A 27,172-nucleotide genomic window follows, 5' to 3' on the forward strand; every position below is an offset into this window, starting at 1 on the left:
TTAATGTTGTTTAGAACATGTTAGTCACCAGTTGGACGTAAATTCCACGGGAGATTTTAACATGATCTTGAAACCAACTCAGATTAATGACCTTCCTTTTCCTTATTTACAGTGATAACCATAAATAACTCCAAAAGTTACGTGGCAGAGGCGAATCACCGGCGCAGCGACACCACCCGATAACGAGCAGTCTTACCAATTTCTCTACCCTAGCACTCTAGCGCATTTGACGCTTGCGGGGCGACCAAATGCATAGACAACATATGTCGCATCCACGAGCAGTCCAAGACCAAGAGTTGCGACCCCGACCGTTTGTTGCATACTACATACGCTCCTAGAGGGCGGCCACTCACCCAGAGTAGCCAGCGAGTCCTTGCACTTGGGCAGGGATCCAGGGATACACAGAGTGCTCAGCAAGCAGGAGCAGCTGTACAAGATTAGAGGCTCCGCCGAGAACCGAGCAACGAAAAAGATGATGAAACGCACCCGTGTCGACGAGGTGCAGTTTGGCACACGACCCGGACCACCGACATCCGGCGGCGTAGGCGTTGGAGTCGTGGGCGTGGCTGGAGGAGGTCCAGCATCTGGCAGCGGTGGCACCGCTACCGTGGGCGTCAATACTACGGGCGTGACCATTGGAACTGTTGTGCCCGGTGCCCACAACCCCACCATAAGTGGAATTGGTTCCATTCACCATCGCATCCTTACCCCACAGCATGGAGGAGCCCAGACCATTGCCTATTTGCCGTCCACCACGCCGACGGCCACGAATTTGAAGACCACAAGCTCGATTGTGGACAGCACTACCGCTGGAGCAGGAGCCCAGGTGGCCGTGGGGGGTGTAGGCACTGCAGCAGGCGGTGGAGGCGTGGTGGTCTCCACAGGCAGCACGGGAACACAAACATTACAGTATACCACATGTAAGTGATCATCTTAACCCCATTATAAAATGCTTCCCAAACTGATTTGTCTACTTTTACCCTGTAGCTTACAGCGTGGCTTCAATTCAGGCGGGTGGAACTCTCAAAGCCAGCACAGCGGATGGCCCCAACACAGTCCAGATTCATGTGACCGGAGGAGCAGGAGCGAGCAATCCTGTTAGCGCACAGACTGTGTCAAGCAGCTCACAAACGGGCACAATCCGGCAGCGTACAATCAGCGGCACCCAGACAGTGGCCACTGCCGTGGGCAATTTAGCGACGATGTCCCAACAGCAACCAGTTCAGCAGCCGTCTTTGGCCACCGCCCAAACGCCTCCGTCGTCCGTTGTTGCCAACAGTATCCCAGTGGGTGGAACTACTCCGCCGCAGGGACAATCTGGCAATGCCACGCCACGATTGAAAGTGGAGGATGCTTTGAGCTACCTGGACCAGGTGAAATACCAGTACGCGGACCAGCCTCAGATCTACAACAACTTTCTCGACATCATGAAGGAGTTCAAGTCGCACTGCATCGACACACCCGGAGTGATTGAGCGCGTCTCCACACTCTTCAAGGGACACACCGAGCTAATCTACGGCTTCAACATGTTCCTGCCGCCGGGATACAAGATCGAGATTCATTCGGATGCCCTCGGCTGCTCAGTGCCAGTGGTTTCGATGCCGTCACCAACGGGAGCGCCAACGAGCACGGGAACGGTGCACATGCTCACCGGAAACAGTCCGATGTCAGCTGCCGGACATATAACCATAAAGACGACCAACGCGGCAACCTTAACATCGGGAACAGGAGCTGGAGCAGTGGCTGCAGCGGCAGCAGTGGCTCAGATCCAATCTGCTGGAGCTGTAAATCTAATGACCCATGGTGGAGCATCGCTTACCCAGACCACTATCCATGCTCTGCAGCAGCAAGCAACGCCTCCCCAATCACAATCTCCAGGCGGTGGTCATGTCCACGTGAGTGTAACTAACTCACCGGCGCCAACGGCCGTAGTGCCCGGCCAACAACCAGCAGGCATTTCCGTATCGGCGCACAATGTACCGCAGAATTACTCGAGGGATCGAGAAAGGGCCACCATAACGCCCACGGGCCAAGTGGCTGGAGCAGCGGGCAACGCAAATGCTGCCGCTAGTATTGTGGTTGGCGGACCTCCAACGCCGAATTCCCTGAGTGAGCTAAGTCCCCATGGAGGTGGGGCGGGAGCGGCCCAGCACAACCTGCATCATATTCAGCAGGCGCATCAATCAATTCTGCTTGGCGAGACGGGCCAGCAAAATCAGCCGGTGGAGTTCAATCACGCCATAACCTATGTAAATAAGATCAAGGTAACGTCTACTCAACATCTTAAAACTATGAAGCTTACTTATGTTGTTTTTATCTCTCCCAAACAGAACCGATTCCAAAACCAGCCGGCCAAGTACAAGAAATTCCTGGAAATTCTGCATGCCTATCAAAAGGAGCAGAAGGTGATGAAGGAGGGCAGCCTAAACCAAGGTAAAATGCTCACCGAACAGGAGGTGTACACGCAAGTGGCCAAACTCTTTGGACAGGATGAGGATTTGCTGAGAGAGTTCGGCCAATTTCTGCCCGATGCCACCAACCATCAGTCCGGACAGTACATGCCCAAGTCGGCGTCCGTGCATAACGATCATGGCAAGCGGCCTACGGCCACTTTAAGCGGTGGAGCGCACATCACCATGTCGACTGCATCGCCAGCACCAAGTGGTTCCCCTCTGCATTTGGGCGCTACGACTCTTCCGCAGATCGACAACAGTGCCCATGCAGCGGCCATTGGAAATCTGTCGGCGGTGAACACCAGTGTCAGCATTAAGACGTACAACAATAATCAGCAACAGCAGAATCATGTGATCGGTTCCGGCCTAAATGCGACGCGAAACGATGTCCTCTTCGAGAAGGACTATCACGCGGGACTGCAGCAGCAAGCGCATCAGCGAGGAGCTGGAGTTGGAGGCCATCATCACCTGGCCGGAACTCCAGCGGGCACCAATATCGGGCGGCCTGGTGTGGGAGCCAGTGTGATGGTGTCGTACGAAAAGGAGCACCGGAATAATCACCATGTGCAGAAGTACGTAGGACACGCGCCAAATCCGAATCTTTCGCATGGCCACAATGCAAAGAAATCGCCCAGCTATGGCATCACATCGGTGATTGGTTCCATGCCGCACATGTCTGACAACTCCCTGGATCGAAGTTCCCCGGGAATTAGTTACGCAACACCGCCACTGCCCTCTGGTCACCATGGACAGCATAATTCCGGTTCAGCTTCAAGGCGACCGGGTGATGATAGCTTAGCCGGACACTACGCTAGTGGAGCACCGCCTGCTAAGCGACCGAAGCCTTATTGTCGGGATGTAAGCTTCTCGGAAGCATCGAGCAAGTGCACCATCTCCGATGCCGCCTTCTTCGACAAGGTGCGCAAGGCGCTGAGAAATCCAGAGGTGTACGACAATTTCCTTCGATGCCTGACGTTGTTCAACCAGGAAATTGTCTCCAAAACGGAACTCCTTGGACTGGTATCCCCGTTCTTGATGAAGTTTCCCGACCTGCTGAGATGGTTCACCGACTTTCTGGGACCGCCAACCGGTCAATCGGCTGGTGGAATAATTGATGGCATGCCCTTAGCTGCTACGCAACGTCAGGGAGGCGGAAGCAGTAACAGTTCCCATGATCGAGGCAGTAGTCTCCAGAGTACCGCCGAGTACGTTCAGGATGTGGATCTGTCTTCGTGTAAGCGACTGGGTGCGTCCTATTGTGCGCTGCCCCAGTCCACAGTGCCCAAGAAATGCAGCGGACGGACCGCTCTCTGCCGGGAGGTACTCAACGACAAGTGGGTCTCCTTCCCGACGTGGGCCAGCGAGGACTCCACCTTCGTAACATCGCGGAAAACGCAGTTTGAAGAGACAATTTACAGGTGAGACCAGTTCTTTTTAAATTTTTTAATCCCCATCCCTACACTAAAAACGTCCCTTGTCTAATCGAGACTACTACTTTGGTACTTTTGTTTACTTTCTGTTTACTTTTGATTTTCTATAGCTGCGGTTAAAATAGCAGTAACGTTTAAAAGATCCTTAAATAATAATTTTTCTTAATTTATAAGCGTTTTATAATTTTCATTGAGTTTTAACCGCATCTATATTTTATTCTTAACTACACATCTGTTTTGTTTTGGATCTTCTGTTTCTTTGGCTTTCGTTTATTTCAATTAACCAATACGCACGCTCTAAACAAAAGGAATATTCACAGAACGGAGGACGAGCGCTTCGAGCTGGACCTAGTTATTGAGGTGAACAGCGCCACGATCCGGGTGCTGGAGAACGTACAGAAGAAGATGTCGCGCATGTCCACCGAGGAGTTAGCCAAGTTCCACCTGGACGATCATCTGGGTGGCACCTCCCAAACGATACACCAACGGGCCATCCATCGCATCTATGGCGACAAGTCGGGGGAGATAATCCAGGGAATGAAGAAGAATCCCTCGGTGGCAGTGCCCATTGTACTGAAGCGGCTGAAAGTCAAGGAGGAGGAGTGGCGAGAAGCGCAAAAGGTAAGTGAACTTAAGCATTGCTTTACATATATGTAAATTAAACAAGCACTTTCTTTTGTGTAGACCTTCAACAAGCAATGGCGGGAACAGAACGAGAAGTATTACCTCAAGTCCCTCGATCACCAAGCCATAAATTTCAAGCCCAACGACATGAAGGCCCTGCGCTCCAAGAGTCTGTTTAACGAAATCGAGACGCTATACGATGAGCGTCACGACCAGGAGGACGACGCGATGGAGCCGTACGGGCCGCATCTGGTGCTGCCCTACAAGGACAAAACCATTCTGGACGATGCCGCCAACCTGCTGATCCACCACGTGAAGCGGCAAACTGGTATCCAGAAGCAGGAGAAGCAGAAGATTAAGCAGATCATCCGACAATTTGTGCCTGACCTCTTCTTTGCGCCCCGGCAGCCGCTGAGCGACGATGAACGAGATGACGGTAAGTTATCATAGGCGAACTTTCCACCTAGTACACTCATCTAGTTCACTTTGAAATAACACATGCGATATTCATATTTAATTTTGCGCTAACACCATGTACTTCTGTAGCTATTATTACTAACTAATCATCGAAAGAAGATGGCCATTGGTCATCCTCATCATCCGTACTCAAGATAATAATATTTATATTCATTTTTAATTAAAGAAATAAAGCTTTATAGTCGTGAAACGTTAATCAGCCATGTGAAAAATCCACTGACAAAGATTTTGTTTACAACAAAAATAATTTGGAAGCTATATGACAATTGCATGACTAATTTCCATCAAAATTGTAAAGCTTCTTTTCTTTAATTTTTGTTTGACTGTATTTTATAACATAGTGAATGTTTTTCGTTTCTTTTTCTTTTTTCTTCTTTTTTGCAATGAATAACAAAACCAAAATAAACCAATGAAACAAAATTTTGTAACGTAACAAACAACCTGTAATTAAACAATACGAAACCAAAACTGGACTCCAATGCACAAACAACCACTCACTGACTCCTGAACCACATCGAATATCCGAACATATCTGTTGTGCACACCGTTTCTCTATATAGCCTTTCCATTTTTGGTAGATGACAATACGAAAATGGACGTGGACTCGCCACTGGGTCGCACAGAGTCTGCCCGAAATTCCAAGAGTATGCCTAGCGAAGGTGCATCTCCGGCGCGTAGCAATGCAAGTAGTAGCAGCGGAACACCGGCGGGGATTAAGAAGGAGACTGATGACGCTAAGGCGCCGAGTGGATCTTCTGCAGCAGCGTCCACAGTAACGTCATCTTCAGCGACGAATGCGGACGATGCGACACCATCAACATCTTCGGCAGCAGCGGCAGCAGCAGCTGCGTCATCATCTTCTGCAGCGGGATCCGAGGGCAAGCCGAAAGATGACCAACTTTCGTCCCACAGAGATGAAGTAGGCAGTAGCAGCACCTCTGGCGCTGTCTCGAGTCCCAGACAAGCTCAAGACTCCGCAGCAGCAGGCAGCGATGTGGAGATCAAGTTGGAGCACCCAGCGGACTTTGCGAATCCCAAGCTGTTGCCACCACATGCACACGGGCAGCATGAAGTAAGTTAAAATGATATTTTTTACTAGAATAATTATTTAATAATTACCTTTCTTCTATCCAGGACGAATCCTATTCGCTTTTCTTCGCCAACAACAACTGGTACTTGTTCCTGCGGCTACATGCGATCCTCTGCGACCGACTACACGTTATGTACGAACGGGCGCGCCTGCTGGCCATCGAGGAGGAGCGCTGCCGGGTGAACAGAAGGGAGAGTACGGCCACTGCGCTGAGACTGAAGCCCAAGCCGGAGATCCAAGTTGAGGACTACTATCCGACCTTCCTCGACATGCTCAAGAACGTCCTAGACGGCAACATGGACTCGAATACATTCGAGGACACGATGCGAGAAATGTTTGGCATCTATGCCTACATCTCCTTCACGCTGGATAAAGTAAGTATCTTTTTGGCTACCCAAGACTTTTTTATAGCTGCTTCAAAACCATTTAAAAGATTTATTTATATATGATTGCATATATTAATCATTGTATTTTTTTTTTTTCCCATAGGTTGTCTCGAATGCCGTTCGCCAGCTGCAATATTGCGTTACAGAGCGAGCCGCCCTGGATTGTGTTGAGCTGTTTGCCACGGAGCAAAGGCGGGGCTGCACCGGCGGATTCTGTCGAGATGCACACAAGACCTTTGACCGGGAGATGTCGTATCAGCGGAAGGCGGAAAGTATTCTCAACGACGAGAACTGCTTTAAGGTGTACATTGTAAGTTATAATAAAACCGACATACTTGAAACACGAGCTAACAAGTACTCCCTTTGCAGTACAAAATTGATTGCCGTGTAACCATCGAGCTGCTCGACTCTGAGCCCGAGGAAGTTGACAAGCCGGCTGCGCTGAAGGCCCAGAAGTTCAGTAAATATGTGGAACGATTGGCGAATCCTGCGCTCGGCGGTGGCGGGAATGCCGGCTCGAACTCGGCGCTAGGTAACGACAACATTGTAGAGGCGTCCGATATCAAGACGGAGGAGGAGGAAGATACTGCCGAGGTGAGTGTGAAGCAGCGATGGCAGCGATGAGATGTTCCGGAGCCGGAGCAGCTTTGTGTGGTGTGTGCTTGAAGAGTGGTTAACCATGTTGTTTTGTGTATTTCGTTGTTTATTTCGATTACGATTACGTTTACGTTTTTGATCCCAGTTCTACTCATGAGTTGTGTTTTCGGTACTTCCACTGTACATACAAACCTGTCACCTGATTTAGACGATGGACAAGACAGCCCACATCCTACCGTACTGCATACTGCATTCTGTATATATACGTATCTCTCGTTTTTCGGTTTTCTATCTGTTGTTTACATATCAATTTCCGCCGCTGCACTTCCTATTATTTATCTCTCCTCGTTTCGCCAGCTGGAACGTTATTTCTATTATTGTATCTTTTCGTTTTGGTATCATTTATCAACATGCCGCCAACTTATTAATCGCCGCCATTTCGTATGCATACAAATGAAAATGCTGCCTGCATACGAGCAAAGAAAATACATAAAAAGAACAAGAAAATATTCACTAATTAATGCTTTTTTGCATTCTTTTCTCTCATTTTTTCCAATTTATTTTTTCGTACCAGGTCAATTCCAAGGCTTGAAATAACATAGTTTTGATAATTTCATTGAATAAGAAGAAGAAAAAGTCATATTGCAAAATGAAATAGTAATAAATGAATTTGTTTTTTGATTACCAAAACAAAAATAAGAGAAATTGAAACACCAAACCTTTTCACCCACCACCAACACCACCACCACTACCACACTCAACATCCACCGCCACCCACTCACACACATTAAATGTAATGCCATGTTTGCCCAGAGACACCAAACAAAAATTGCAATATCCAACGAGGAAACAGAACCCAAAGTACACACCTCGATTAAATGTAGAATTCCACCCACAAACAAACAACATGCATAAAGACCGACATGTAAAATAGTAGATCATGATAACAATAACGTAGGCACGCGCTTGTTGCATTCCCTTCTGATTTCGTTATGCCTTGAGTTAACTTTAGCGATAGACAGTCTGATAAATCGGGTGATCGAAGATCCGGCATCGAAGATGTTACGATGTGAGGATGATGATGATGAGGATCAAGATAAGGATGGTAAAGGTGTGGTTGGGGTGTGGTGTGTGTGAGTGCTGCTGATGATGATGAGGATCTGATGATCAGATTATCGTGCTTACCCGTAGGCCTAAATTACACCGTACACAAATGTATATATTAATTATCGTGTTTTAACTGTACATAACGTAATGCTAATGGTAATCGGTCAATGTATGTATTATTATGTGTAAAACGTTAGTAGCTAATTTTGTAAAGGAAGCAGCCAAATGTCTTTTAAATTCGGTAAACATTTTTATATCTAGGCATAAGAACACACACACTCCACACACTCAATATTGTAAATTAAATAGCACACACAATCACAACTGTGGACGTTACTGGAGAGTGAAATTGAGAAATATATCTGGAGCAGCCCATTAAAAAGAGAAATTTGAAGTTACTGTGACAGAGGGATGGGCATGATGGGGTCGGGGATTATCTTTTTATCTGGGGTTAGTGCAGCAATCGAACTCAGTAATTGCCACACAGAATTAAGTTTAAGCAAGGTAAGTCGTCATCGCATCGTAGAACTCTTCGTTTCACTTACCACTAAGTCTAAGTTTCGTTTGTTGTTGTTAATGGTACTGGTTAAATGTGATTGTTTTGTTTCGTTTCGTTCCGTCCCCACCCCCGTATCTTGTGGATTTTGGTTTGCGTGTGAGTCCCGTCGTCTTAGGCTTTGTGTTTTTGGCCTGGTACCCCTCCGTCATCTTGGCTTCTCTGTACCTCGCTGTAACTCCCGTACTATAACTATTTAACTGTCCCGTAATTCTACAATACACAACCCACACATCTCGGCATTCCCAGCTTAAAGTAATCTCGTAAATTCTGTGAGCATGTTGAATTGCCGCCGTGTTTCAATTGCTCTTGGCTGCATTGCCGCCGGCAATTGTCGCAATTATGCACAATAAAGACTGATTTTTGCATTGTTCTCATTCCAGTTGGTCCGCCGAGGAGGAGGAGCCCGCAAGGCGCGCTTTTTGTTGCGCAACAAGCGCCGGTCGCAGCTGCACGAGGAGCAAGTGCGTCAGTTGTTTGAACAGAAACGAAGCCGCAGCGAGCAGCAGGCGACTGCAGCGGCGTCAGCAGCGGAATCCATCTCGGTCGACAATATCATATCAACCAGCAGCACCTCGGTCGTCGGCAGTAACAATAACAATAACAACAATAACAGCTGGGGCGGCAAACGACTGCCGGAGAGATTGGGTACCCCACAGGTGGGCCTGGCCGAGCAGTACGCCTTCAATGATCGTGACGAGATCACCACGAATCCCAGTAACGGGCGATGCTTTGTGACCAGCAAGAATCTCAAGCTACTCAAGTACGATGCAGTGCGTCGTGCCAGGAAGGTGAGTGTTTCGTTCGGGTGCGGTTTCTTACCCAAGTTAAAAAGGAAAACACAAAATCACGCCATACTTTGTAGATCATTTTATACTAGCCTTGCTGATTTTCCATTTTACCTTTCCTCTTACAGAGTCATTGCCGCGTCACTCAGGCGAAATACGCCCACTTCCAGACCTACGTCAACAAATGGCTACAGCAGCATGTCAGCGAGCAACTGCAGCAGAATTGCATCGACTGGCTGCTGGGCAAGACGGCGGACCAAATCAATGCCAGCGGCTGGGGATCCGCAAGCAAGACTAAGACGATGCAGCAGAAGGACACTTCGAAGACGCCGTATCGCATCTACAACAGGTACAAGGTGGTGCAGACCGCAGTCAGCGGTTTAATGAGTGGCGCTGCTCCCAACCCAGATGGATCAGTCCAGGCGGTCAACTCCGCGCCACCAGGCACTGTTTCGGCAGTAAACAATGTGCTGGCCTCATCAGCAGTGTCCTCGTCCTCCCACTCGGTATGCAGCAGTAGCATTTTGTCCGCGGACTCGACCACCAGTGCCAATTCGCCCCCACAACAGCAGCATTGCAATAGTGCGGCAGCAGCAGTGGCCACACCAAATGCAGAGGCACTGCAGCAGGTGCGCCCCATGGAGAGCTAACCGAAAAGGACGGCAGCAACAATAGCAGCAGCAGTCGCTGCTTGGCCAGATTCATTCACATGACGATGAAGAGGAGAAGACGTTGGAGGATTTTCCAGCATTGGACGGAAAGTTTGTTTTTAAATGTGATACCAGTTCCTGGACGCGGTCATTGAGATTGCAGCTAGAACGATCCCACATCGACTGGTGCAAGTCCGGCATGGCATCGGGTATTGGATATTGGATATTTGATCGAAGGAAAGCTCTGCTTCATTTTGTACAAAAAGTCATTTAATCTTAGGCGTTTTGCTCCTAAATAAGAATTTTATAGGCTTACGTTACATAACTTTTAGAATTAGTTTTACCATGGCAGCGTCTTGTTTTATTGATGCGCTTTTAGCATTAGGGTCTAAAGTCGATATAGAACCACACACACCTTAAACACAATCGCAAGCCCACATTATAAGTCACGTATATTTTAAACGTTTATTTGCACTGCAAATCAATCGAGACAGTTGTGCTAGCAATTAGGATCCAGAACACGTCTGTTTAGCGTTTTAAGATTTTATAAAGCCACGCCCTTCTACTTTTACATAAATGTAACGTATTTTTTATACAAATCAAAAAGAACGCCCACACAAACCTTGTACAATTCCTTGTGAATACTATTCATTATATTTTACGTGTTTAAGGTCATTAAAGTAAGTTGTAAAAACGTAATGAGCAGATTAAAACAAAAGTTTATCAAAAGTGAATCCGTTTTTTATGTGAGGAAATGCGCGGATTACAAAGGTATATAAAATATTTATTATCTCTTATTACAGACACTTTTGGCATTCGATAGACATACATAAACAGATGCATTGAATGCAAACAGGTTACTTGTAAATAAAATCTCTCCTCGTTATAATGCCTGCAATGCGATTCTCATTGTTGATAACTAACAAGTGACGCAAACCCAAAGCGCGGAAAATCTGAAAAATTCTTGGAACCGAATCGTGCTAGGAAATAATGTATATTAGTGCAAGGTTAAGGTTTAAAGTTTGAAAACGACTCACTGGATTGACTCGAACAGGTGAAGGGTTCATAAACATGGACAAGTCCACAGTGTAATTGATTTTATCATCTAGCTTGCGCACACTCTAAAATAATTATTGTTATGAAACCAAAATGTTGTATTTATCTTAAACTGGTTCGTTACCTTGATTGATGGGTAACGCGGGTAAACGTCTCTAAAAGTCTGAATAGATGTTTCCGGCAGCCAGAACCGCTTGTTCTCCACGTACAACGACTTCAACAAAATGACAATTAGCTGCGAACGCAAGATGATCCCACATACGCGACCCTCTGAACGACGATCCTGTAAAGTTTTCATAATATATATATTAAAAATTGAATTATATAGACACTTTCAATATTCTTACCCCGTGCACATTATCCACAACGGGAAATCCATTGTGATCACACTTTTTCAGCATCTTATATATGTAATGAGCGCTATCGCGCAGCTTGATGCAGACCACAGGACTACTCAGAATGTCGTGTGCTTTCAGGCCCTTGTATTGCGGCAATGGCTCCCAAGTCAGCATGGGAACATGATTCACTTGGATTTGTGTATCGTAGATGCCTTCATTGAAGTAATCACCCACCCACTTGGCGGTGATTAATGCAATAATGAGGGGAAAGAAGAAGGAACTCTCCACGCCAGTAGTTTCCATTAAAATAACCGACAAGCTAATGGTCATCCGGAGCACTCCACCCAAATTAGCGGCTGCTCCTATCAGAGCATATTTACCCGGATGAAGGAACTCCTAAATAAATAAATAATAAGCATGGGATAATTTTCTGGTAATCGGTCTTGAACTACTTACCGCCTGCGGGAACATGTAATACGTAAGCATGGCCAAAAGACGCCCCCAAGCAGCGCCCACCAGAGCAGTTGGGATGAATACACCCAAGGAGACATTAAGACCAAAGGTGGCACAGGATAACACATAGTAGACGACCGTGAACAGAGCTAGCGTTAGGATTTTGTGAGACCCTGTAAGTAAATAAAATAAAAAGTTAGAAATACAATTGATACCCTATTAATGGACTTCAACCTGGAGGGTCGTGGAACAAAGATCGGACTGTAGCTTCTGGTGTTTGAAACCACAGGGCCGCCACCGCATTATATTCGTTGTCCTCGCAGAACAGCTGTACAGGATTGTTGGTTGGATCGTTGCCCAGGGGTCGGCAATCGTTGATAAAGTAGATCATCAGGCAAGCCAGAGTAACGCCCAGCATGGCCACTACGACAGCTTCAATAACCTTCCCAATCTTCCAGGGTATGAAGCGCTTCCGAAATTTATTGATCTTTGTATTTAGCGAGTTCCAGGCGGCTCCAAGTAATCCTCCAGTTACACCCAGGATCATGAAGATTGGCAGCTCGAAGTAGTCGAACTTCAACGGCGTATCGAATTTGCCCAAGTTGAAGAGACCCGTGAAAGTGAAATCATTAAGGCCGTGATAAGCTGATAATACAATGTTCAGGGTGAATACGCTGATAATGGAGGCCACTAGTGTGCGCCAAATGAGATTCTGGTTCCAGAAGCTAGCAGCTTCTTCCAAGGAGAACAGCATGCCTCCAATCGGTGCACCGAAAGCGGCTGAAACTCCGGCTGCTCCGCCACCCAACACGAAATCACGTTTCTCGTGGTCATCCCGGAATGCTTTGAACACACGGAAATCCTTCACAAACGTGGTGCTCTTTCCCTGAGAGATTCCGGCAGCCACCACGGCGCCGGCATGAATCATAGGACCCTCCTTTCCTCCGGCCAATCCGCCCACCACCGAGGTTATCACGCCGATTGCCTTCACAGCCAGCGTCTTGATCCGTACAATTCGCGGTATTTTTACGCCGTTCAGGTAGCTTTTCACCTGCGGTATTCCACTGCCAGCGGTTATGGGCTCAATGTAGGTGACCATGGCTGCTCCAAAGGCCACGGGCAGAATGCTGAATAGGAGCCAGTAAAGATATGGGATTACAAGGTCGCCTGTGCTGGAGTCGCTCAGGGGAACGTTTTTTTGAACAGCTGAAAATAAATTTTAAATTTATAGTTAGAAAAGTGTAACTAAAGGAATAATTAAATTTCTTAAACATTATTAGATATTAAATCTATTTGCTCCCTATATAAACTATACTTAAATAAAGTCTTACTTTTTATTGATACAAATATTTAGAGAGGGTGTCATTCTATTATATTATAATCTATTTAAACTCAAGCTATAGAATTTCTTAAAAGGGATCATCAAAAGTGAAGTATATTCGACGTACCATTGAATAGGAAGGTGTACTTCCGCTCCGACAGCTCCTCGATTATGATATCTATGGTGCAAGCTATAAGCGCCGTGATAATGCCAATCTGTATAAATATGATCCATCTTATGACATCCTTGCGCAGGGAGAAGCGTTCTGTAAGCCTCTTTCGTTCTTCCTCTTGGAAGAGCGTGTTTTCGCAGACCTCGTAGTCCAAGCTCTGGATGTGGAAACTTACTGATAAGGTTTGCAGTTCTAACGCCGCCCCATATACTAAAACATACCTCGTAATTGGGAGTTGAAGCCGCTGCTGTGCGGGATCTCAGATGGAAAATGGGTTCCGAATTGTTAATATTCCCATTTGAACCTCCATTTATTGGCTGAAAAACAAAGTGCATGAAGTAATAAAATTAATATGAATGACCACAGATAAGCTCTCTTGAAAGTCCAGTGAATGACTCATTCCACTTTGTTTCGCTAATTACTTACAATCTCAGGAGCAATTGGCGATGTATTGTTGCCTAATAGCAGAGACTGATCATCATCTATTAAGTGGTTATTCCCCGAAATTCTGGGCGCTCCTCTACCTGAAGAACTACAGCTGGGGTCTTCGCTTTGGTTGACTCCGAAATCTTGTATCGGTTTCGAGCTCTGACCCATCTCTTTTTGGGCCGCGGTCGGTGCATCATCATCACTAGTCTCATCATCTAAACGAATTAAAGTTTCCCTATCGTCCATTATCTAAAACAATAATGGTACAGGAGCTCGACAACAAACAATATAAAACAGAACAGTGCCGATTGAGTGTGACCGTCTGCGGTCCTTTCAGAAATACCAAAAGTCCGATTGTGTGCCACACGAGTATTTTTGTAGGGCTTTTTCATGCAACGTAGTTTTGAAAAAGAGACAACGAATGCGTTTTTGTAGACTTTATTACAATAGATGTGGAAAACAAAAAAAAATCTGTCTTTCTTAAGGGTTCCGTGTAAGAGCATCTCTTATTGGAAACATATTTACGGAGATTCTTGAAATTTACAAATTTATTTATTCCATTATGATAGCTTTTAAATGGGCCGTTTATAGAACAGAGCCGAGTTGGTAATTTAAAGCCAAAACCTTAATGTATACAAACTAATGTGTTAAAGGCACTTTACTTGCTTTTGATGGCCCACTTATAGATTGGGCTCAAATTGAAAATTTGGATTCAGAAACTTGAACTTGGCCGCCTCCAACAGCATGCGGTTATGCTCGATTCGGTTGCGGCAGTGCAATTCCTGGCTGATTTGAGCCATTGTGCGCTCCAAGCGCTGCAGGACATCCCGCTGGGGGTGATCCAGGAAGTGGGTCAAGGACATCGATTGTGAGATTGATTGGGAGCGCGAGTACCCCATGGACACGTCCTCCATCGAGGAGGCCAGAGAACCGCTGGATTTGCTTTCGCCCTGCACCGATGGAGCCCGGCTCAAATCTATGGCTGTCGGCTGATCAGACAGGAATGGTGAGCCAATGGCTTGCTCCGGCTTGACGGGACGACCCAAAAAGGAGACACTAGCCGCAGCAGCCGAGGAACCTAGGGGCAGTGTCTCCACCGAGATATTTGGGAGCTGAAAACAAATGGATTTCTTTAAAAAGCGCATTTATTGTTAGGAAGATTTTCTTTTTAGATAAAGTAAGATATTTGTGGTGAATATAACCTGGGTTTAGTCCCAAAGAAGGAAATCATTTTTTAAGTTAAAGTAGACAACCTATACCTAAACTATGAAACCATTTTCATTAAAAATCTAGACTTCATAGACTTTAAAATAGAAATCTGCTTAAATTGATTTCCGAAATCTGTTATTATGTTGCTAGATAAATCCCTTAAAGATTTTGTTATGGAATAATTCTTTTAAAACATCTCGATTGTCCCTCACTCAATGTGGATAGCTCGAACTAGATTTATAGTCAGTACATTTATAAATACAGGTGAAAGAAATTCTGAATCGAAATGTATTGGCTATGACGTAGACTATATTTATCTGAGCTACTTACATCCTGAACGAGAACACCAAGGCTGTTGGGAATATTTGGTGGATTAGCTGGGACGCTGTTATCTGAAGTTGAATCTCCGGACTGGAAAGAGATAGATAGATCAGCACACCAATGCAAGCGCCAAATTTCATTGAGCTATTTCGCCGTGCGAACAGATACAGTATGTGTGTGTGTGTAACTATGGGGCTATTCTAACGGTGACTTGCAAGGTGAGATGTTGACATCTCGCTCCTGCATACGCATCCTTACCCGGCGAGTGGCTCCCTCTTGCTCTTGCTTGTGGCGCTGGAACACCGTTTTGATTTTCAGCTCGTGGCTTTCGTTGCCCGCCGGAGTCGCCTGGATGTTTAGAAAAACGCCAGAATTACTCTGCGCAGCGGCACTCGTAGTTGGAAGTGGGGTTGGGGTCGGTGTCTTCTTGCGCGGCTTTCCAAAGCGCCGGTTCTTCATGATGCGATCACGGCGCTCCTCCAGGGCAGCCACCTTCATTTCGTGAAGTTTTCCCAGCAGCGAGCTGTGGCGCCTCTGTTCGCGGAGGTTAAAAAAAAAAACATGAAACATCTTTCTGGTGACCCATGCAAAATATTCAAGATGCCCACCTTTATGTGCATGTGAAAATTGCCAGTCGAGCGCACGCTGCCGCGATAAATCCGATCCGGCGGACAGTAGCAGCACTTGACCGTAACATTGTCGCCCACCTGGTTCTCGATGCGGTACAGCTCCCCATTCAGGATGTACGGCACATGCTGGCGCCTCTCCGGATCGTTTTTCGGCTCCATCTTCTCTTGCGAACCGTTCAAGTTGTCGGACAGTTTCAGTTTCATAAATGGAAATGAACCTTCTAGCTTTCGAGAACGAAGGAATAGGCGGAATGTCAAAGCAGAGGAAGAGATACAGATTCTGTGCTCGCAGGGAATAAAGGAAAGAGAGAGCTATCAAAATGCAACGGTTCTTGGCCAAACGAAGATAGGCAGAACGACGCCAAAAAGGCCCCTACGCACGTCTGAATTAGTACGCTAGTTGGTTTTAGTGTTATTAAATTAAAGGATTTGATGAAAACTCTTTGTTCTTTATTTTTTAATCAAATTGTTCTTTATTTGATAATTGTCTTAATCCAAGATATCCAAATTAGTAGTCTGGCAGATAAATATCTCATTATTAATTATTATACAACCTATATTTTTAGTTAGTTTTAGTATTACTAAATTAAAGGATTTGATGAAAACTCTTTGTTCTTCATTTTATAATCATATTGTTCTTTATTTGATAATTGTCTTAATCCAAGATATCCAAATTAGTACTCTGGCAGAAAAGTATCTCATTATTAACTATTATAAAAATGATTTTTTAACCATTAACCAATAAATCAAATATGTTGTGCCAAGGGTGCATAACATATATTATAAGGACAATTAAAAAAGGACAGCAGTCGAAACACTTAAATTATTATGCACTTTAACTATAATGCTTTGTTTTCAATTATTTAAATTTTTTAAATATTTATCTTTTTTTGCGCCAAAAACAGTCTGGCAGTTCTATTTGGGCTCAGAAACCTAGTGGCATCTCTGCTGGTCCACAAAAGTAGACAAGTTGGCAGCACTTTGCCATAGCTAAGAAATAAACAATTGAACTGCCCTCACGTGTTGGCCTTTTAAAGCAAAATAAGAGTTTGCAAACAATATTTTAACTATTAGGAATCTTAAAAAATCATAATCAAACGGTAGTTAATCAAGATGTCGGAACTGTCACCAGATGCCAAGCCAAACATATTAATAACGGGTGTGTTTCGCTGATGCTTATCTAAAGTTTATGTTTTATATTAATTTAATGCAATTTCAGGGACTCCTGGTGCAGGGAAATCGTACTTATGCGAACGTCTGGCCTCCCAGCTGAAGTTCGAGTGGCTGGACTGTTCCAAAATCGCCAAGGAAAAGGATTTTGTGGAGGAATATGACGAAGAGTACGACTGTCCCATTCTGGACGAGGAAAAAGTGAGCGGGAGCCCCATTATCTAACATTTAAACAACTCGATTGTACTCTTCAGCTGATGGACCACTTGGAGCCCATCATGACCAAGGGCGGCAACATCGTTGAATACCATGGCTGTGATTTCTTCCCGGAGCGCTGGTTCCAAGCCGTCTTCGTGGTCACCTGCCCCAATACAACGCTCTACGACCGCCTGAAGGATCGCAACTACAACGAAAAGAAGCTCACATCGAATATTCAGTGCGAAATCTTCGGGACCATTCTGGAAGAGGCCCGCGACTCCTACAAACCAGATATAGTATTCCAACTCAAGGGAGAAACAAAGGCTGACGCCCATCAGAGTCTGAAAACTGTGAAAAACTGGTATCGTATGTGGAAAAGGAAATAGAAGTGTGATTAGTTAGTACCTTATAATCTTATGTATAAAAGCTTCAACATTTGCATGTAAATTAACAATTATTTACAACAAAGAGAGTGTATAAAATCTGAATCTTAAATGTACAACCTAAACTCGAGTCATCTTAAATCGAAGCGGGCCATCAGGGGCATACATGAAAGTGACTGCGTAATCCAGTGGCTTGTGGTTGTACTCCAGTTTGTAGTTTCGCAGAAGCTTGGCCAGCAGTATTTGCATCTCTAGATCGGCGAAGCGGCGACCCAGACACATCCGAGCTCCATATCCGTATGGCAGCGAGGCGAACGGGTGCAGTTTGCCCGGAGTTCCTCCGTGCTGTGGCTTCAACCATCTTTCTGGTCGGAAAGTCGCCGCGTCCGTCACGTACTCCTCCATGTTACCAGTGACAATGGTGGGAAAGACGGCCTGGACTCCCTTGGGCACCTGGTAGCCACAGATCACGCTGTCCTCCATTAGAGTTCGTCCATTTCCAATCACCGTACTGTACATCCGGAACACCTCCTTGATGAAAGCCTTCAGGTGGTGCATCTGGTCCAGCAGCGGAATTGTGAGTGGTGTGTTGGGATCCGGAAGTAGTCGCTTTAGTTCCTCGTGAACCTTTTGCTGCTCCACTGGGCGAGTGGCCAGCTGGTACAACATGGAACAAACGGCCATGGATATCTGAAAAATGATGTTTATTAGATTTTAAAGTTATCGTCTCCGATTCTTCTAATCTTACGGTATCTATTCCGACTAGAATCAAATCAAGGGCCATTATCGTGGCTATCTTTTCGTCCTTCTCCGACAGGATCACCTTTTCCACCAGCGAAGGCTCTCCGGCCCGCAGGCTGGGATCTTGGGTCTTTAGTCTCTCGGTGGCACTCTGTATATACTTCATGCAGACACTTAAATACCATGGAAATTAGTGTTTGTGGCTAACATTTTTTTGGAATGTATTTACCCCACAAAGAAGTTCATGTTCTTCACATAGCGCGTCCACAGAGGCGTGGGAAAGTATCGCCAATAGGGAGCTTTCAGTTCCAAAGTGGCCACATTGCGCAGGGCATACTTGGCTGCATCAATTATTTGCTGGGGCTCCGAATCCGGCTTAAGATTCGATTCCAGGCAACCCAAACGAGTGTCCAGGGCCACGCGACCAATGCCTGATGATTACAAATTGTGGGTCAAATGACGGCATTAAAAGGCATTTACGCTTAATAATTACATTCCAAGGACCACTTGTGAATCTCATTATCGAAATCTTCGGGCAGCTCTTCGTTTTCGTCCAGCAGGCTTTCGCAGCGCTCCAGGAAATCTTCGGTGATGACCTCCAGGGGCTGTAAATATCGCCGGATGGTGGACAACTGCAGCACTGGCTTCTGGACACGCGAGCGGAACTCTCGCCAGGGCTCTCCGTGCCTGAATAGAGGACGAATAAATTACAAATTTAACAAATTGCAAAACGCCACCTACACTCCGACCACGCCGCCAAGCTCCCCGAAGAAATCCTTGCGCACCACGCTCTTGTACTTCACCAAGCTGGGCATCGAGGGACGGAAGGGAGTGGGTCCCTCGCTGCGATAGCACTGGAAATTCATCAAATTACTACAGCTTAATATCCGACAACTGCGGGCAATTTGTACGGTGCCAGAAATTTGTGTAATGGCTTAGTGCCTTCGTGGTTCGCTGGTCAAGCGGAAAGACCCAAGCCACAGGCGTGCCGTTGAAGCTTACCTTTTCAATTTCGTCGGCATCGTAGATGAACAAAAGGTCGGGCCGTCCTATAAGACCTCCAAAACGCACAATTCTGCCATAACGATCGTGCAGCAGCGATGATATTTTCGCCACATCCGAGATGGTGTATTGACCAATTATTGGCATCAATCTATGGAATAGTCAAGGTTAAACAAATCTCTATGGCAATGAAAGATGCATTGACTTTTTCCAATGGCGCAAAAATATGATTTGTGAGCAAAATTCGTCAGCGTGCAGCAAAATTTCACACGTTATTAGGGCGACCTTGAATTCGACGCTAATTGAACGCTAATTAACTGGATGACGTGCTGTCCAACGCATTTTAACTTTAGGCTTACGATTAGACAGGTGTAAATTGCTGGAATCCCACACGCATATTTAGCAAGAATCGTTAGGAAAACCAAATTTAGAGCCGCCCATAAATATTTAGTTAGCATACATCAACGTTAAACAGGGGGGTATGAGAAACACTAGTTGGGATTGCGTGTTTTTTGCACAAAATTCAAACAAATAAGCGGTGGTAAATACGAACATCATCATCATGGCTAATTCAATAATTGTCGAACAAGCTGGCCAAGTTAATTGGGTCAAGTGAAATGGAGAGTGTTTGGTTTTATTGCAATTGCAGTTCGCTGGGAGAAAGCGAACGAGTTTGTGTCTTGAGTCTTTCGATTTCGGTTTCGATTTTGGTTACCTCCAAGTGTTGCCCAGAATGGGAATGGGTTTTGGTCCGGGTATCTGGTTGTAGGGCAGGGCATTCTGCCATTCGGATGTGGAGTGTACTCGCGGGGCACTGGCTTCCTCGGGATCCGCCAGATGAGGACATGTGGCCACGCCCGTGGAGTTTTCGCGGCTCTCCAGGCGCCTGGAACCTGCCCCACCAATCTTGGACACACTTCGTCGCAGATTGGGATTCGAGGCCGTGGACCGCCACGCTTTCATGGGAAGCTTATTCATCTTTTTGGGGCCGACAAAAGCCGTAACTGATTTAAATTCAAATCAGATTTCACTGGTCGTAAGCCTCGATTTCCAATTGTCTTCTGTTGACGTTGACACACTGAGATCCGCGGGGCAATGAAACTGGCTTCTAGCGGGAACCGCAATCAAGTTCCACACTGTACGGCTGCCTGGCACAAACTACTGGCAGCTCAGGCTTCAGCGATCCAAACAAGCTGTGTGTTTTGATGGTCTTGAGTCGGCTCTCTTCGCGGACTTAAAAGAGAAAGTGCTCAGTGCTCTTAGGCCTAAGATTTTCGCTTTCAATAATGGTACTAATAGTATTCTGATATTATCTGCAGAGGAAATTTTAAGCTCTACTCAAAAAAGGTTCATATTTCTTATTATTCCAAACGTTTTTTCTATGTGCAGTTACATTAGTATAATGTCAGTTGAAAGGCTCACCTTAGTATACAATTTTTAGGGTCTTTCTATATATTAAGTTATTATAGTTTACCAATTTTTAACACCCCCTCCTCCCATTTATTTAGTAAAAAATGGGTTTGTTTCGCAGGCGTAATAATTTGGCTGACACCCCCTCACCCCTTTGTGATTACCTAATATATGCCTTCCAACGACAAGTGACAGCTGCCGTACTATTAGTTTTTAAGATAAAACATTTTCAGTGAAGCATCATTAGTTTGCATAAATTCGGTTTTAAATTGCTTCCCCACAAGTTCTGCAACAAAATATTATTTTCTACACACTTAAAAAAAACAATGTAAAATCGACGTAGAAAAGATGTAATGTTTTATTTTTGGAGACTTTTACGTATTTTGCTGTTTTTTTAATAACAAAATGGTAGAATATCTGTTTACGAAGTTTTCATGAATTGCGTTGTTTTATTCTTTTAGCAAGGATATACAATTAATATCGATTCAATATTTTTTCATACATTTTTTGTATCGTTTTAGGCCGGAAAAACTCAACAAATCAAATTTAAATCGTAAAAAATTTTTTTTATTTTTTTTTGTATTTTTTTGTTTTTAAAATACAATTCTACATTGAATATTACATGTTTTTATACCCCATAACGCAACGCAGTGAAGGAGAAAATCCGACCCCATTAAGTATATATGTATATTCTTGATCAGCATCACTTGACGAGTCGATTTAGCCATGTCCGCCTGTCCGTCCGTTTCTACGCAAACTAGTCTCTCACTTTTAAATTTATCGGGTATATAGTATATAAGTCGGAACCACCCGGATCGGACAACTATATCTTATAGCTCCCATCGGTGTTTTTTGACATATTATCTTATATTATTGGGAATATAATTTTTTGTATTTTTAAGAATTTTGAATTAAATTTAATAATTATAACTGCAAGGGTATACAAACTTCAGCTTGTCGAAGCTAACTTCCTTCCTTGTTCAGTATGTGTTTTTATACCTTTGCAGTGGGTATTATACTTTTGGTCAGATGTTTGTAACGCAGTCAAGGAAATGTTTCAGACTTTTTATAGTATAAATATTCTTGATCAGCATCATTAGGCGGGTGATATAGTCATGCCCGGTTGTTTCCACACCGTTTTTGAGCTCAGCTTAAAAGCTTACGACTTGAAACTTTTGCGCCTTTATTTTTAAAATAATAATTCGATTGGTATGATGATCAGCACTTATATAGGCTTTGATCAATAAAATCAATTTTAATTTACACTGTAACAAACTTGTAAAACAAACTTGAGCTGCGCAGGAATCTCTAGAATTTACATGCTTTTAGTTTCCGAGATCTCAGCGTATGAACGGACATGGCTAGATCGACTTGGCTAGTGATCCTGATGAAGAATATATAGAATATCATTGTGGACGGCAGTTCACGTAGCGACTAAGCGCACCAGGAGAGTGTGCAAAGGCGACTACTATATAAAGCCGCAGAATTGAAAATCTGCAGTGAGGGTCCGATAATAACCAGTGATACACCATTCAAAAGGTATCGCAAAAACTAAAGGATTGCATACCAAGACTTTATTTAGTAGATCGTATAATATATTTTCGTCGCAAAAGTTGATATCAGTTTTTTACCTCGTTAAGAGATGTTTTTGTTAGATATATATGTACAGTGACATATCCATAGCACAACGTACCCCTATGTACATGTCCACACACCCACACATACATACTCACATTAAGCAGTCACCCTCGAGATACCCTCTAAGAAATTAGAGTCCCAATTTAATTGTCAAGAAGCCAATGGAAAATTACCAAACTATAAGCAAACCAGAGGAAAATTACCATGAAACAAAAAACCACAGCTTATAGACTAAACAATTAGAACGAGCCGCTGTTCTGACTATCGGCACGTTCCCACAATTCAGGATGCTCAGATTTCGGGACCTATGTCTGGAGTCCAAAGTCCAAATTCAGAGTCACTCAATAACAATAAAAGCCACTCACAAGAAGCTCAAACCGAGATATGATCGTAAATGAAGTAGAAGTTAGAGAGCGAATTCAGTTTGAGATTTGTGAATAGCGAGTCGGTGTTCTTCCAAAAAATGCTGTAACCAGTTTAAGAATAAATTATATAAAGTTTTTTATATTAAACTTATGGTGCAAGCATTTAATTGGCGCAGTCGGTAGGATCTCAAAGTCCTTTAAAAAATCATAGGTAATGATCAAATAAGAAGGATAATACTAAACGATTTTTTTATCCTGATCAGCAAAAAATCCGTGAGCAACAAAAAGGCAATTATCGAGTTCCGCTAAAGAATCTATGTGTAAATTTTGCACGCATAACTTAAATTAAAAAACCATTTCGGTCAATACGCGCTTAAAAATAAAAAAAAAATAAAGTGCCAATATTGAAAATAAAACAAAAAGTCTATGTGTTATCTTCACAAGCAGAAACTAAATTTAAAATCCAAATCGGTCAATACGCGCTAGCAATTTAAAGTGCAAGTATTGAAAATAAATAAAAATGGCAAATCCTTCTGCATTACCACAGTTGTCTGAGATTGACTTGAATCAGTTAATCGGGCAAATCAAGTAGTTACCATATTTCGATGGAAACCCATCGGAATTAAGTCGGAACATTGCCAGGGTAGAGTACTTACTACAATTATAACCTACCCAAGACGCTCGACAAACACATCATCTATGGAGCCATCGAGAGGACCATCGTCGACTCAGCCCAAACAGTCATAGAAGAAGAGAAGTTTAATGCATGGGTAACTACAAATGCGGCCTTAATCAAAGCCTTCAAAGACCACAGGCCATACGAAGACATCATACAACATATTCGCGACACCCCATACCAAGGAAGCATTAGTAAGTTCGTTAATGAACTAAAATTGAGATCTTCGAAAGTACATAATAAGTTAGAACTAGAATCAGACCCAATAGACAGGTCAATTTATACAAGTTCTTTAAACAAGACAATTAGGGATTGTATCGAAAGAAAACTTCCTAATAGATTGTATAACTCTTTAGTCAAAAAAGATATCACAACACTTGCCAATTTAAAAGAAGCAGCAATGGTTTTAGGTCATTGGGATGCAGACCCTTTCGATAATTATAAGCCCAGACGTCAAGATAATCAAAGGAATTCCGGAGGTACACATAAAAATTATTATTATCAACAATATAATTCTTATTCGCACGGTTGTCCAAGATATAACAACTCAAGAGATAATAACAATTCAAATATTTCAACAAGTCCTCAACGCTCACCAAATAGAAATCAAATTCCCTCTAAAAACCAAGGTAATTATCATGAGTTTAGGAGAAATCTAGACCAAGGTAGGGCTCAAACCCCTTTAAATATCAAGACATCAACTTTAAATAATTCCCCAAACGCACCTGTTAAAAGACAAAGGGAGAATGATAGTGCACAGATTAGGATGGACGTAAATTTTTAGCAAACTGCCTCAGATATAGAAAGTGTTGCCCATATGTCAGAGTAATGATTGAAGGAAAACTCCTTAGAGCCATGATAGATACAGGGTCATCCATTAATTTAATGACGAAAAAATGTTGGAGAAAATAAAGTACAGAAAGAGAAGTTAAAAGTGTATACAATAAAGGGATCAATGAAATTAAATGAAAGTATAACATTGGATCCTTGTAAAATCTGCCCAACTAAAGAATAATTTTATTTACATAAATTTTCTGACAATTATGATATTTTAATAGGCAGAGATTTTTTGAAAGAAAGTAAAGCAAAAATAAATTACGAAGAGGAAACAGTAATGTTAGGAGACACATTACTTTACATAAAGTATGGTGAAAATGATATAGGAAAGGTAAGACCGCAGTAAAATGCCTTAGTCCACCATCATTTGAGAAAAAGATTGAAGAGAATAAGACCGCATTAGAATGCCTTAATCCGCCCTTACCAAAGGATCAATCATTTCATTTTGCCATTAATAATGAATTAAAAGAATGTAATAAATACAGGTTAGAACACTTGAATGAGGAAGAAAAAGAAAATTTAAAGAAGGTTTTATTTGAATATAATGACATTCAGTACAAAGAAGGTAAAAATTGGTATTTTACAAGTACTATTAAACATTCAATACAAACAAAGCATGAAGACCCAGTATATAGGAAACCATACAAATACCCTCAAACTTTCAATGCATCAGGAAAACTGAAATTTAGACTACAGAAATTTAAACGAGATCACTGTCAATGATAAATTCCCGATAAACAGAATGAATGAAATATTAGACAAATTGGGAAGATGTCAATATTTCACTACTATTGATTTAGCCAAAGGATTCCATCAAATCCAAATGGAACCAGAATTAACAGCTAAAACAGCATTCTGAACAAAACATGGTCATTACGAATATACCCAAATGCCATTTGGTCTTAAAAATGCCCCCGCTACTTTTTAAAGATGTATGAATAATTTATTAGAAGATTTAATCTATAAAGATCATTTAGTATATCTAGATGATATTATAATTTTTTTCACTTCATTGGAAGAACATATTCTATCATTGAAAAAAATATTCCAAAAATTACGAGATGCAAATTTAAAATTACATTTAGATAAATGTGAATTTATGAAAAAAAACAGAGTTCCTAGGTCACATAGTACCTACTACAGGTATAAAACCAAACCCAAAGAAAATAAGTGCCAACATAAATTTCCCAATACCAAAAACCCCAAAAGAAATTAAATCAATTCGAGGCTTGTGTGGATTTTATCGGAAATGCATACCGAACTTTGCAAGTATCGTAAAACCAATGACAATGAAATTAAAAAAGAGTGCCACAATTAATACATTTATGTAAATATCATTTTTGTTTAGTTGGGCAGATTTTACAAGGATCTAATGTACTTTCATTTAATTTCATTGATCCCTTTATTGTATACACTTTTAACTTCTCTTTCTGTACTTTATTTTCTCCAACATTTTTTCGTCATTAAATTAATGGATGACCCTGTATCTATCATGGCTCTAAGGAGTTTTCCTTCAATCATTACTCTGACATATGGGCAACACTTTCTATATCTGAGGCAGTTTGCTAAAAATTTACGTCCATCCTAATCTGTGCACTATCATTCTCCCTTTGTCTTTTAACAGGTGCGTTTGGGGAATTATTTGAAGTTGATGTCTTGATATTTAAAGGGTTTTGGGCCCTACCTTGGTCTAGATTTCTCCTAAACTCCTGATAATTACCTTGGGTTTTAGAGGGAATTTGATTTCTATTTGGTGAGCGTTGAGGATTTGTTGAAATATTTGAATTGTTATTATCTCTTGAGTTGTTATATCTTGGACAACCGTGCGAATAAGAATTATATTGTTGATAATAATAATTTTTATGTGTACCTCCGGAATTCCTTTGATTATCTTGACGTCTGGGCTTATAATTATCGAAAGGGTCTGCATCCCAATGACCTAAAACCATTGCTGCTTCTTTTAAATTGGCAAGTGTTGTGATATCTTTTTTGACTAAAGAGTTATACAATCTATTAGGAAGTTTTCTTTCGATACAATCCCTAATTTTCTTGTTTAAAGAACTTGTATAAATTTACCTGTCTATTGGGTCTGATTCTAGTTCTAACATATTATGTAGTTTCGAAGATCTTAATTTTAGTTCATTAACGAACTTACTAATGCTTCCTTGGTATGGGGTGTCCCGAATATGTTGTATGATGTCTTCGTATGGCCTGTGGTCTTTGAAGGCTTTGATTAAGGCCGCATTTGTAGTTACCCATGCATTAGACTTCTCTTCTTCGATGACTGTTTGGGCTGAGTCGACGATGGTCCTCTCGATGGCTCCATAGATGATGTGTTTGTCGAGCGTCTTGGGTAGGTTATAATTGTAGTAAGTACTCTACCCTGGCAATGTTCCGACTTAATTCCGATGGGTTTCCTTCGAAATACGGTAACTCCTTGATTTGCCCGATTAACTGATTCATGTTAATCCCAGACATCTGTGGTAATGCTGAAGGATTTGCCATATTTATTTATTTTCAATACTTGCACCTAAAATTGCTAGCGCGTATTGACCGATTTGGATTTTAAATTTAGTTTCTGCTTGTGAAGATAACACATAGACTTTTTGTTTTATTTTCAATATTGGCACTTTAATTTTTTTTTATTTTTAAGCGCGTATTGACCG

General features: G+C 43.0%; 5 protein-coding genes across 10 annotated transcripts; 2 read left to right on the top strand and 3 right to left on the bottom strand.

Annotated features, from left to right (window-relative positions):
* The first annotated feature begins 438 nt into the window (after positions 1-438).
* LOC119550430 (paired amphipathic helix protein Sin3a) lies at positions 439-10,892 on the top strand. Of its 5 annotated transcripts, none has more exons than XM_037859097.1 (11): positions 439-920; positions 988-2,264; positions 2,331-3,871; positions 4,192-4,504; positions 4,568-4,943; positions 5,545-6,056; positions 6,119-6,448; positions 6,564-6,770; positions 6,830-7,054; positions 9,104-9,511; positions 9,637-10,892. In XM_037859097.1, exons 1-11 carry the CDS (start codon positions 473-475, stop codon positions 10,156-10,158), a joined length of 6,159 nt encoding a protein of 2,052 aa, XP_037715025.1. In that variant the 5' UTR covers positions 439-472; the 3' UTR covers positions 10,159-10,892. The 5 variants fall into 5 exon arrangements, with proteins under 5 accessions (XP_037715025.1, XP_037715028.1, XP_037715027.1 ...); XM_037859100.1 differs by having other exon boundaries at positions 5,563-6,056; XM_037859099.1 differs by having other exon boundaries at positions 4,204-4,504.
* Positions 10,893-10,921: 29 nt separating this feature from the next.
* Positions 10,922-14,243, bottom strand: LOC119550431 (H(+)/Cl(-) exchange transporter 7). The gene is made up of 9 exons (XM_037859103.1): positions 13,925-14,243; positions 13,720-13,815; positions 13,454-13,655; positions 12,240-13,211; positions 12,009-12,178; positions 11,562-11,948; positions 11,339-11,497; positions 11,196-11,279; positions 10,922-11,138 (listed from the first exon to the last, which is right to left on the bottom strand). Exons 1-9 carry the CDS (start codon positions 14,171-14,173, stop codon positions 11,016-11,018), a joined length of 2,442 nt encoding a protein of 813 aa, XP_037715031.1. The 5' UTR covers positions 14,174-14,243; the 3' UTR covers positions 10,922-11,015.
* A 123-nt stretch (positions 14,244-14,366) lies between these two features.
* On the bottom strand, positions 14,367-16,342 carry LOC119550417 (protein stand still). Of its 2 annotated transcripts, XM_037859078.1 has the most exons (4): positions 16,066-16,339; positions 15,716-15,991; positions 15,467-15,547; positions 14,369-15,039 (listed from the first exon to the last, which is right to left on the bottom strand). In XM_037859078.1, exons 1-4 carry the CDS (start codon positions 16,288-16,290, stop codon positions 14,608-14,610), a joined length of 1,014 nt encoding a protein of 337 aa, XP_037715006.1. In that variant the 5' UTR covers positions 16,291-16,339; the 3' UTR covers positions 14,369-14,607. The 2 variants fall into 2 exon arrangements, with proteins under 2 accessions (XP_037715007.1, XP_037715006.1); XM_037859079.1 differs by lacking the exon at positions 15,467-15,547 and having other exon boundaries at positions 14,367-15,039; positions 16,066-16,342.
* Positions 16,343-17,071: 729 nt separating this feature from the next.
* LOC119551499 (adenylate kinase isoenzyme 6 homolog) lies at positions 17,072-17,962 on the top strand. The gene is made up of 3 exons (XM_037860864.1): positions 17,072-17,245; positions 17,306-17,457; positions 17,511-17,962. The coding sequence occupies exons 1-3, from the start codon at positions 17,200-17,202 to the stop codon at positions 17,838-17,840; spliced, it is 528 nt and encodes a 175-aa protein (XP_037716792.1). The 5' UTR covers positions 17,072-17,199; the 3' UTR covers positions 17,841-17,962.
* Positions 17,844-20,783, bottom strand: LOC119551497 (probable cytochrome P450 301a1, mitochondrial). Its single transcript, XM_037860863.1, has 7 exons — positions 20,296-20,783; positions 19,581-19,731; positions 19,320-19,432; positions 19,072-19,265; positions 18,808-19,009; positions 18,586-18,751; positions 17,844-18,527 (listed from the first exon to the last, which is right to left on the bottom strand). Exons 1-7 carry the CDS (start codon positions 20,556-20,558, stop codon positions 17,958-17,960), a joined length of 1,659 nt encoding a protein of 552 aa, XP_037716791.1. The 5' UTR covers positions 20,559-20,783; the 3' UTR covers positions 17,844-17,957.
* Between the last annotated feature and the right edge of the window lie 6,389 nt (positions 20,784-27,172).

The sequence above is a fragment of the Drosophila subpulchrella genome, chromosome 2R (genome assembly GCF_014743375.2).
Source record: "Drosophila subpulchrella strain 33 F10 #4 breed RU33 chromosome 2R, RU_Dsub_v1.1 Primary Assembly, whole genome shotgun sequence".
Classification (NCBI taxonomy): Eukaryota; Metazoa; Arthropoda; class Insecta; order Diptera; family Drosophilidae; genus Drosophila; species Drosophila subpulchrella.

Coding starts and splice junctions, on each gene's coding strand:
- LOC119551499 (XM_037860864.1), top strand. CDS start 17,200: ATGTCGGAACTGTCACCAGATGCCAAGCCAAACATATTAATAACGG. Junction 17,246..17,305: donor GCCAAACATATTAATAACGG/GTGTGTTTCGCT, acceptor ATGCAATTTCAG/GGACTCCTGGTGCAGGGAAA. Junction 17,458..17,510: donor CCATTCTGGACGAGGAAAAA/GTGAGCGGGAGC, acceptor TGTACTCTTCAG/CTGATGGACCACTTGGAGCC.
- LOC119550431 (XM_037859103.1), bottom strand. CDS start 14,173: ATGGACGATAGGGAAACTTTAATTCGTTTAGATGATGAGACTAGTGAT. Junction 11,498..11,561: donor TTGTGGATAATGTGCACGGG/GTAAGAATATTG, acceptor AAAACTTTACAG/GATCGTCGTTCAGAGGGTCG. Junction 11,139..11,195: donor CACCTGTTCGAGTCAATCCA/GTGAGTCGTTTT, acceptor ATTATTTCCTAG/CACGATTCGGTTCCAAGAAT.
- LOC119550430 (XM_037859097.1), top strand. CDS start 473: ATGATGAAACGCACCCGTGTCGACGAGGTGCAGTTTGGCACACGACCC. Junction 4,505..4,567: donor AGTGGCGAGAAGCGCAAAAG/GTAAGTGAACTT, acceptor TCTTTTGTGTAG/ACCTTCAACAAGCAATGGCG. Junction 4,944..5,544: donor CGACGATGAACGAGATGACG/GTAAGTTATCAT, acceptor TTCTCTATATAG/CCTTTCCATTTTTGGTAGAT.
- LOC119551497 (XM_037860863.1), bottom strand. CDS start 20,558: ATGAATAAGCTTCCCATGAAAGCGTGGCGGTCCACGGCCTCGAATCCC. Junction 19,732..20,295: donor ATTCTGGGCAACACTTGGAG/GTAACCAAAATC, acceptor ACTATTCCATAG/ATTGATGCCAATAATTGGTC. Junction 19,266..19,319: donor CTTGGCGGCGTGGTCGGAGT/GTAGGTGGCGTT, acceptor TCCTCTATTCAG/GCACGGAGAGCCCTGGCGAG.
- LOC119550417 (XM_037859078.1), bottom strand. CDS start 16,290: ATGAAACTGAAACTGTCCGACAACTTGAACGGTTCGCAAGAGAAGATG. Junction 15,548..15,715: donor AAGAGGGAGCCACTCGCCGG/GTAAGGATGCGT, acceptor ATCTCTTTCCAG/TCCGGAGATTCAACTTCAGA. Junction 15,040..15,466: donor TTGGTGTTCTCGTTCAGGAT/GTAAGTAGCTCA, acceptor ATTTGTTTTCAG/CTCCCAAATATCTCGGTGGA.